The 10,555-nt window shown below is 48.8% G+C and overlaps 1 protein-coding gene across 1 annotated transcript; it reads right to left on the minus strand.

Moving 5' to 3' along the window:
* Positions 1-4,358: 4,358 nt before the first annotated feature.
* Positions 4,359-9,899, minus strand: LOC115399961 (mitochondrial uncoupling protein 2-like). Its single transcript, XM_030107626.1, has 6 exons — positions 9,433-9,899; positions 6,324-6,537; positions 5,603-5,803; positions 5,338-5,439; positions 5,087-5,267; positions 4,359-4,767 (listed from the first exon to the last, which is right to left on the minus strand). The coding sequence occupies exons 1-6, from the start codon at positions 9,556-9,558 to the stop codon at positions 4,644-4,646; spliced, it is 948 nt and encodes a 315-aa protein (XP_029963486.1). The 5' UTR covers positions 9,559-9,899; the 3' UTR covers positions 4,359-4,643.
* Between the last annotated feature and the right edge of the window lie 656 nt (positions 9,900-10,555).

Genomic DNA, 10,555 nt, shown 5'->3' on the forward strand with positions numbered 1-10,555 from the left:
GGAAAACTCTACCCCGAAAAGTTGCCCCTTTGTCTCATATGCACAGTGATGGTCCACTGGATTTGGTGTGCATGGATTTTTTATCCATCGAACCAGACTCAAGCAACACTGAAAACGTTCTTGTTGTCACTGATCACTATACACGGTACGCTCAGGCCTTCCCCACAAAAGATCAGAAAGCGGCGACTGTGGCAAAGGTTTTGGTGGAGAAGTACTTTGTTCACTATGGGCTGCCGAAGAGGATGCATAGTGATCAGGGACGGGACTTTGAGAGTTGTCTTATTCGTGAGCTGTTGACTATGCTTGGCATTGACAAATCCAGGACCACCCCCTATCATCCTCAGGGTGATCCTCAGCCCGAGAGATTCAACAGGACATTGTTAGACATGTTGGGGACTTTGGAGCCGAGCAGAAAGAGAAGGTGGAGTCAGTATGTTGCACAGTTGGTCCATGCATATAACTGCACTCCTAATGAGGCCACCGGGTTCTCCCCTTATTATCTCATGTTTGGGCGTGAGGCCAGAATGCCTGTGGATCTTTGTTTTGGAACTTCAAGTGATGGAACTCGACCCAAAAAGTACTTGAAGTATGTTGCTGACCTGAAAAGGGAGTTAAAAGCAGCATATAACTTAGCTGAAGCAGCTGCTGCTAAGCAAAACAAAGACAACAAACAGAGATATGATCAAAAGATTCGTTTTACACAGTTGTTGCCTGGGGACAGGGTTCTGATACGGAACTTGGGGTTATCAGGGAAGCACAAGTTAGCTGATCGTTGGGCTTCTAACCCGTACATTGTTGAGAGTCAAATGTCCGACTTGCCCGTGTTTCGGTTAAGACCGGCTGATGGACAGGGACCAGAAAAAACTCTCCATCGGAATCACCTCCTACCCCTGGGACAAACTGTGACTCAGCAGCCACTTTCTGATCCTGAATGTGCACTTCCTGTCAGAACCAAGCATAGGAGGAGAAAGAGACATTGCAATGGTGTTGACCAATCAGACAGTGAACAGACACCAGTCGAATTGTTGAACAGACTGGAAGATGAAGAAGGGACAGTTACTGCACATAATGTTGAGAGTTCAGACTCAGATGATGAAGAACAGGGTGTATGGTTTGATGATGGAGCTCACAGGAACGGGGATCACACTGGAAGTACTGAACCTTTCAGTCTTGACCTCGACATTCTGTGGCATGACCAGAATGAACAGCCATCAACAGTGGACTCTGTGACTTCACCAGAAGCGAGTGAGAAAGAGGGACGTTCAGAGCCAGCTGAGACAGTCGAAGAGCCTGAACCTCCGTCAACTCATGAAGATGAGACAGACTTTGAAACTGAGCCGGACGTTGCTTTTGAGACTGAGACCAGACGTGCACACAGACTCAGACGAGCTCCTCTCAAGTTAACCTATGACACTCTTGGTAGTCCCAGTATTATTGCCAATCCCACAGTTAGGCATGTTTCCTGTTTTTATAAGTGGATTGGCACTCCACTTGTTGCTTGAATGTTACAAGGTGATTCATTTTTGGGATACTGATATATTTGTGTAATGTACAAAGTCATGAGGGCATGCCTTTAAATTAGTGGGGGGAGAGTGTAATAACCTGATAAATATCAGTTGTGTGTTTCTCTGTTGTTGTTTTTTAATTATCTGATGTTTATGTATGTTCAGAATCAAATTCATAAATGGTTGTTAAAATGTTTTTTATAATTCATTGTGAGGTTGTGAACTGAATTCAAAAATAGTTAATTGATATTGATTATTTTTTTTTTTTGTATTTGGAGAAAGTTTTTTTTTGCGTGTGTGACGACACAGCAGGAGGGACTAGTTTTGTGTCGGCGCGGAGGTTCACAGGGGCCGCGCATGGAGGAACGGGAGAACGAGAAACGTGTGGGGAGGAAACCAGACTTGGAGCCGTACTGGAGAGCGAAATCTGGATTATATCCCAGTCAGGCGGACTTTTCTCGGGTGGACCTCGCTCATCCTGTCGGGTGGAGCGGGTTTTGATGACGGAACCCCGTGCTTACTTGCCGTGCAGCTGGAGCTAACGAGATTAGCTTAGCTTGCTGGAGCGGCCTTGGCACGGCTTGCTTGAGGAACGTCGGACGCCACAGGAACGGGGAGCGCTGTCGGTGGGAGCTGTGGAATCAGCACGGACGCTGCCTGGTGGAGGTCAGTACGTGGTCAGCAGGAGGGACCGAGCCCTGCAGTTGGCCGCTGTTTCTTCGCACAGAGAGAGGACAGTCTGCCGGCAGGGGAACTACAGGTGTGGCAGGGATACCGTCACCTTTGAAACTGGGGGGGAACGCCATTTAAGAGCTCCAACATAAGGCGCGCCAACGAACTATAAACTGAACTTTAAAACAAGAGTGCACTCAGGCTCACAGAATATAGTTTTTTTCATTTAAATCCCGGGTGATTGTGTTTATATTGATTGATTCATTGTCCATTCAAGGTGTTAATTTGATGTGGTTTTGAAAGAGTTCAATACAGAGTTCACTTCAATCGTTGTGGTTGTATTATTTCTGCGGTGTATTCATACAAAGTGAAGTGAGAATCATACATTACCCTAGACTGTTTTTTTCATTGGAATGTCTCTCTCACCTTAATTTTATTAATCTAAAGGGACTCTTATTTCATCCGTCCATTATACAGTGTTTTATGTAGAGCCGGTGGTGAGAGGGTTACACTCGTCTCCCCATTGCTGTGAGGAGAAGCTGATTATTCCTGCACAGAAACGAGCAGAGGCTTCACATACGGTGTAAAGCTTATCGAAACGCAAAGACAAGAGATAGATGGTCTTCTAAGATCTGCCACCGATGTGTTTTTACTTAACTGATGCGAGAAGTGTGTTGGTTGTTGGTTCTTCACAGTCGGGGGTGTTTCACCTCTGAAAGGAAGGCCGTGTGTGAAGAGGGTTAAACAGCAGAGTGTGTGTAACGGCAGGTGTGAAGTGACGCCTGGAGAGCTTCATGCAGCACAGATGTGTGCCAGTGTGGCACAAGTGAGATGAAGTGGGTGTCCTCCTTCTGCTGCATTATCTTTAGCAGCTCTCTTCGTAGAAGGTAGCAGGTAGATTCATGTTTTATTTCAAACATACAGATTTAATCTCAAACTGTCGCTGAAATGACAGGAACCCTGTAGATCATCTGAATGAAGATGTAGTCTGAATTTATTACAGTAAACCTCCCTCCCTATAATATTGATGAAAGCTCTGATTAAACTTTCCCAGCTTGACATTTCCTCAGTGCAACGTATTTTAAGGAAGTGACTGAAAGAAGTGTTTTGAAACGGACGCGTATGTTTAAAGTAACTGTTTCAAATAACAGGAAAATGTTGTAAGGTGTGATAACAGTATTTTGAAACACTCATTAAAAAGGTTCCAGACCCCTGATCTGGATTTAAAGTGGCTCCCTGACACGTCCTACCGTCCACAGCTCGTGCTGCCTGTGTTAATAAACAACAGCTGATCGTGTTTTTTCTTCACAGAGATGAAGAAATCAGCACACAGAGCTTTCCACAGGTTTTCTGACACGATCCACACAGATGGATTCAGCTGGTTGCAATCTGCAGCTTCACCACCAGGTGTCGCTAAAGCCTGGATGCTTCTGTAGGCAGAGCCCAGTGGAGTTTAGGATGTTGACTCACTGCAGGGAGTGTGTGTGTGTGTGTGTGTGTGTGTGTGTGTGTGTGTGTGTGTGTGTGTGTGTGTGTGTGTGTGTGTGTGTGTGTGTGGTGTGTGTGTGTGTGTGTGTGTGTGTGTGTGTGTGTGTGTGTGTGTGTGTGTGTGTGTGTGTGTGTGTGTGTGTGTGTGTGTGTTCTCGTATTTCTATCCTTGTCGGGGCCAAATGTCCCCACAAGGATAGCAAAACGTGGAACGACGTGCCTTGTGGGGACCTTTTTCCGGTCCTAAGTAGGAGAAACAGTGTTTTCTTGACCATGTTGTTGTTACTGAAAAAAGTAAAAGTGCAAAAACATTTCTTTAGGGTTAGGCTTTATTGTGGTGTGGGTTAGGGTTAGGGTAAGGGTCAGGGTTAGGGGCTAGACATGAATGGGAGTCAATGGACGGTCCCCACAAGGATAGAAATACGAGACTGCGTGTGTGTGTGTGTGTGTGTGTGTGTGTGTGTGTGTGTGTGTGTGTGTGTGTGTGTGTGTGTGTGTGTGTGTGTGTGTGTGAGAGAGAGAGAGAGAGAGAGAGAGAGAGAGAGAGAGAGAGAGAGAGAGAGAGAGAGAGAGAGAGAGAGAGAGAGAGAGAGAGAGAGAGAGAGAGAGAGAGAGAGAGAGAGAGAGAGAGAGAGAGAGAGAGAGAGAGAGAGAGAGAGAGAGAGAGAGAGAGAGAGAGAGAGAGAGAGAGAGACCCAGAAACAGAATGTCTTTCATCATGTGAAGGTTTGTGTGTAGAAATAAATGACTTGAAGCGGCGAGCGTCAGCAGCTCTGCGTTCATTTCTCTGAACAGGTTTCTGTCGTGACCGACTGTCTGCTTCATCGCTGGAGGAAGAAACATTTCCATCCCAGAAAGCCACAAGTGTCCAGAGGCGTCCAGCGAAGGAAGACGGGTTAAAAACAGTACAGACATTAGAAAAGCAGCTGGCTGTAGCTTCTTGTCGTTTCCCCTGAGGAGGAGCAGCAGAAGACGCCCTCAGGCCGGGCCGGGCGAGGCCTCACAGGACCGCTGAAGTCTCACCACCAGTCTCTTAATCTGCTCGAAGCTCACAAACATCACGATGTTCCAGGATCCCAGGCGAAGGAACGAGGGCATGAAGCTGGAAGAAGACAGTATTTCTCAGTACAGTCGGTGCGCCCTGCAGTAAGATACACCAAACAAAGCCTGGAAGCTCTAAATGTCTCTGTCAGCTGGGATCAGGTAGAAAATGAACGGATGAACCGCAGCAGAGCTTTGAAATGTAGATATGTGACACATTCTAGATGATTTACCTCCCAAGTGCAGGAATAAAGGATGAACTAAATGTAATCAGTTCCATTATATCTGCTCATAAGACCCATATCTCAGACCATCAGAGCTCAGCATGATGTTTTCAGGAGTGTGTTTCAGCGGGGACGGAGACGCCTGGACCGACTCACCCCTTGTAGAACGCCGTGGGCCCCTCTTTGAACTGCATGGTCAGGGCGCAGTGCACGGCGCTGCTGTACTGCCCGGGCACCGAGTTCATGTAGCGGGTCTTCACCACGTCCACCGGCGACGCCACCACGGTGGTGCAGAAGCCCGCCGCGAAGCCGGCGGTGAAGTGGCACGGCATGTTGTCTGAGGGAAAACGCCGGGGTCAAACGCCCGGACTCGGGGAAACCGGGAGAGTGTGGAGCGGAGCGCTGACCTGTCATCAGGCCGTACTTCAGGATGAGCTCCTTGATAATGTCGTAGGTCACCAGCTCCGAGCAGTTCACGATGGCGTTGCGGGCCACGTTCGGCAGACACCCTGGACAGCGAGCGGAAAACAGGGCTGCTCACCTTTTCATGCCTATTTTTCAGTCTTAAAGGACACTCACTCAGATGTGTCACTTTATGTCATTCCCAGGCTTTCTGTTGTATAAAACACATAAAATAAAACTGAAGTCCACTCAGTTTGCCCATCGCTGCACCTTTCCAGAGTCCTCGGAGGCCCTCGTCCCTGGCGATGGTCCTGTAGGCCTCCAGGGTGCCGCTGTACCTCTTGGCCGAGCTCTCGGGCAGCCGGCTCTGAGCCTGGAAGCGGACCTTCACCACGTCGGTGGGCTGCGCAAACGCCACCGCCATGGCGCCCGTGGTGCAGCCCGCCAGCAGCCGGGGGAGGATTCCTGCGTCTGGAGCACCAACAGCAAGCAGCATGAGGAGCAGAGGCGCAGGACAGAAAGCTGCCAGAGGCAGAGGAGGCTGAGACACGCTGGAACCAACAGGAATGCTTCAATATGTTCCTCAGCATAACTGGAGCTTTTAGCAGACATGAGACTCTCACCAAGCTGCTCATGAACATGTTTCTTCCTGCGTCTCAGTGGAAGCAGAACACGCCTGAAACTTACTGTCTGAGGTCACGATATAATTACTGAGGTAGTAAATCTTAACAGGCCAGCATTCAAACTCGTATAACTAGTTACAGGCGGGATGGAGACAAACAGGCTGCTCTGACGGGATTCTCGTCTTCAGGCTGACGTTAGGAGACGAGCGGCTGACAGCTCCTGACTGCGGGAATGTTCTCAGCCTCTTCCTCTTCTGGTAAAGTTCAGCTGAAAGCTGAATGCTCTATTTCCTGGGATATTTTCTCCTTTCACCGGAGAGGCAGTGTGTGGTGTGAGCAGTAATGAAGGATGTGATGTGAACACGCACGTTGCGTCCCCCCGCTGTAGAGCTCCTTCATGGAGTCGTACAGGCCGATCCGGACCGAGGCGAAGCACGTCTGCCGGTGGAGCCCCGCCACCAGGCCGCTGTACAGGCTGGCCGGCCCCTCCGCCTTCACGAGGGTGTAGATGGTGCCGAACACGCCCCTGTACCTGTGCCCGGCCCGCTGGCCCTTTGGAGAGAGGCCGGATTCCCCCTGGACCTGCCGGGACGGGAGGGTAGGATTACCGCTTCCTTAGTGCTCATGAGCGCGATGATTAGAGGAAACACCGGATTTAAAACCGGGTAAAGAGAAGCTAAAGAAACGTGTTGTTTCTGGGCTTCGTGTCTCTTCATTCACTGTGTTTCGTGCTGGTACAAGACATTTTTAAAATAATCTGACTTCAGATAATATTTATTACGTTATTTAACTGTAGCAAAATTTTGTTAGGTAAAAATAAAAAAATAGAAACTGTCCCATGAGTACATAGTATTCGTACTTTTTTCACTTTTGTCAAAAGATAAAAACAAGTGTTTCTTTCTCAAAGCCAAAATGTATCCAAATGTCCTGATTAACAGTGTTTAAAGTGAATCATTTACACTGCAGGACATAAAATGTCTAAAATGTCTCCATCAGGAAGTTTCCACATAACAGCATGTGGACACACACACACACACACACACACACACACACACACACACACACACACACACACACACACACACACACACACCGTTAATCAGTATGTATATCTGTCTACAGCTCTCAGCTGTGATAAAGAACTTGTGCTGTCTGAACCTGAATGGTCTGCAGCCAGTGACAGGGGACAGATGTGATCCTGGACCAGTGATCTGAGAAATGACAACAGCTGCACAGAGTCCGGACCACCAGTCCGCACCACTCAGATTAACGCAGGTCTGAATGGAGACGGCCGTGAAGGATTCTGAACAAACAGGAAGCAGGAGAGCCTGAAAATAGGCTTCGTTACCTTTAAAGGCTCATCTAACGGAGCAAAACAGCTGGTTCTCCAACGAGGAGCAGCGGAATTCACAGCAGGTGTTTGATCCAGTGGATCAATAAATGTCCTGGTCCAGTCAGAACTGGTATTTGAACAGTCCTCCTCGTCCTGCTGCTTACATTTTCACTTCACGAAGGCAAAACGACTCATGACGGTTGATCAACAGGACCCACCCAGGCTCCACCCAGGCTCATCAGCAGGATGTACAGAGATCCAGACCGGAAGAGTCCAGAAAGACGGAGATCCAGACCGGAAGAGTCCAGAAAGACAGAGATCCAGACCGGAAGAGTTCAGAAAGACGGAGATCCAGACCGGAAGAGTCCAGAAAGACGGAGATCCAGACTGGAAGAGTCCAGAAAGACATAGATCCAGACCGGAAGAGTCCGGAAAGACAGAGATCCAGACCGGAAGAGTCCAGAAAGACATAGATCCAGACCGGAAGAGTCCAGAAAGACGGAGATCCAGACTGGAAGAGTCCAGAAAGACAGAGATCCAGACCGGAAGAGTCCAGAAAGACGGAGATCCAGACCGGAAGAGTCCAGAAAGACAGAGATCCAGACCGGAAGAGTCCAGAAAGACAGAGATCCAGACCGGAAGAGTCCGGAAAGACATAGATCCAGACCGGAAGAGTCCAGAAAGACAGAGATCCAGACCGGAAGAGTCCAGAAAGACATAGATCCAGACCGGAAGAGTCCGGAAAGACAGAGATCCAGACCGGAAGAGTCCAGAAAGACATAGATCCAGACCGGAAGAGTCCGGAAAGACAGAGATCCAGACCGGAAGAGTCCAGAAAGACAGAGATCCAGACCGGAAGAGTCCAGAAAGACGGAGATCCAGACTGGAAGAGTCCAGAAAGACAGAGATCCAGACCGGAAGAGTCCAGAAAGACGGAGATCCAGACCGGAAGAGTCCAGAAAGACAGAGATCCAGACCGGAAGAGTCCAGAAAGACAGAGATCCAGACCGGAAGAGTCCGGAAAGACATAGATCCAGACCGGAAGAGTCCAGAAAGACAGAGATCCAGACCGGAAGAGTCCAGAAAGACATAGATCCAGACCGGAAGAGTCCGGAAAGACAGAGATCCAGACCGGAAGAGTCCAGAAAGACATAGATCCAGACCGGAAGAGTCCGGAAAGACAGAGATCCAGACCGGAAGAGTCCAGAAAGACAGAGATCCAGACCGGAAGAGTCCAGAAAGACATAGATCCAGACCGGAAGAGTCCAGAAAGACATAGATCCAGACCGGAAGAGTCCAGAAAGACAGAGATCCAGACCGGAAGAGTCCGGAAAGACAGAGATCCAGACCGGAAGAGTCCAGAAAGATGGAGATACAGAGACTGGAAGAGCCCAGAAAGACAGAAAAGTGGACTTGGTCCTTGGACCTCTTCCCTCACTGATGAACAGAGTCCTGTGGAACCAGGTGATCTAACAGAACCATCAGAAACCTTTTCCATCTAAGGTCTGCGTGCTGGACCTCCTGAAAGGTCCCTGAACGCACCACCAGGCAGAGACCTCATGGTCTTCATGGGCCAGGGAGCTTTCTTCCTGGACGAGGACCGGTCCCTGATGACGGGCCGTTCGGAGGTGATGTTGGAGACGCTCTGCAGCCGGTGACGGGGGAGTGACAGAGCGGACAAGACCTGCATGACCAACACAGGCCTCACTTCATCTTCAGGGACCGTGAAGACTGGGGGACCTCAACCACAGTCACCTGGACCTTCTCCAGACCTGGATCCACGGAAAGCGTCTGGGATCAGCTGAGTGTGTGGATCATAACTCTGTACCCAGAGCCTCAGAGACTGAGGAAGAATCTGTAAGCGATGCTCAGGGGAACATGAAGTTACTGAGACACTGTTTTGTTGCGTTTCCACTACTGCTGGTTTTGATTCTATAAACGTTAGAAACGAGGACACTGCCTCCTTAAATCCCTACTTCCACAATATATCATCACTGTAGCGAGAACTTTATTTTCCTCAATACGCCAGACTTTAATGTGAGAAGTGCATTTAAATAGTTGGATGTTTATTTTCAGAGGAGCAGAGCCGTGAGCTCGTGCTCTCAGTGTTTCCAGGTGAGCCGGGCTCCAGCATCACGTCTCACCTGCAGGCGCACTTTGGCCGTGTCCAGAGGAAAGGTGACCAGGTCCGCCACGCACCCCGCCGAGCCCGCCGAGAAGATCTTCACTGCCACGGAGGGAGTCCGGTCAGCTGCTGCGCCCCCGGTCATGATCCCACCGGCGGCTGGCTTTAAAAGGAGGAGGAGGAGGAGGAGAAGAGAGCCGCGCGCGTAAAAACGCCCGAGAGCAGAGTCCGCGCGCCTCAGAGCAGCTTTTATGTCCGGGTGAGCTTCCTACACCTGAAATATCTGATCAGCAGGATTTTCAAGGCTTCATGTCCGGAAAGCAGCTCCAGAGCAGCAGCTGCCTCGAGGAGGACGCCTGGTTCCGTCACCGTCCTCCGGCTGCGCCATGGCGCGCAAAGGCGCTCCAGACTATATAGCCAGCGGAGAGGCGAGCACCAGAAAACATCCCTGCGCACAAGTTCACACACACTCACTCACACCTGACAGCTGCTTCACACACATCAGCCGACCTTCCTCTTCCTCCTCCTCCTCAGTCCCGCCTGAAAACCGGACACGCAACATCCAGGACGCAGCACAGCGCCTCAACCTGCAGACCCACAGGATCCTCCACAACAACAATATATAGAGTATTAAAGAAGAACTGAATTTATGAAGCTGGATATTGAGAAATAATTATTTCATGAAGGAATCTATTATGTTTGAATCGTTTTGGGTTGATTTCAGTGGTCTTGAAACTGTATGTTTAATTTTGGGAGAGTAAGTTCATATTTTTGCAGTTTTGCTGTTACTGAAAGTTACCAGTCAGTTACTTCTACACACTTAAACACGAAAACTTTTTAAAAAGTTTAAATTGTTAGAATTCTTGCTTTGAAAAATGCCAAAAACATCTCAGGCCATGACACTATTCTACCTACATTTAGATTTCTAAATGCTAAAAAAAAAAAGTTTGAAACAGCTGTTTTAAAATGAAAAAGTTGTAACACTTCAACAGATTAATTAAATCCAAACGAATAAAGCTTTTGTTTAATGCTGGTGTTTTTGTCAGGGGGGTTTGTTTCTCTCGGTTTCTGGCTGTACTTCAGTGTTTTCATGATGCGAACGTTTCCCTAACAAGACAACACTCGTTCGTCAATCACCTGTA

Source organism: Salarias fasciatus, chromosome 14 (assembly GCF_902148845.1).
Source record: "Salarias fasciatus chromosome 14, fSalaFa1.1, whole genome shotgun sequence".
In the NCBI taxonomy this organism is placed as follows: Eukaryota; Metazoa; Chordata; class Actinopteri; order Blenniiformes; family Blenniidae; genus Salarias; species Salarias fasciatus.

Bases quoted from the DNA above. Each gene is read 5' to 3' on its own strand.
- LOC115399961 (XM_030107626.1), bottom strand. From the start codon at position 9,558: ATGACCGGGGGCGCAGCAGCTGACCGGACTCCCTCCGTGGCAGTGAAG. The intron at 6,538-9,432 runs GTGAGACGTGAT...CCGTCCCGGCAG, and splicing joins CGGCCAAAGTGCGCCTGCAG to GTCCAGGGGGAATCCGGCCT. The intron at 5,268-5,337 runs GTCAGCGCTCCG...GTTTTCCCTCAG, and splicing joins GAAGTACGGCCTGATGACAG to ACAACATGCCGTGCCACTTC.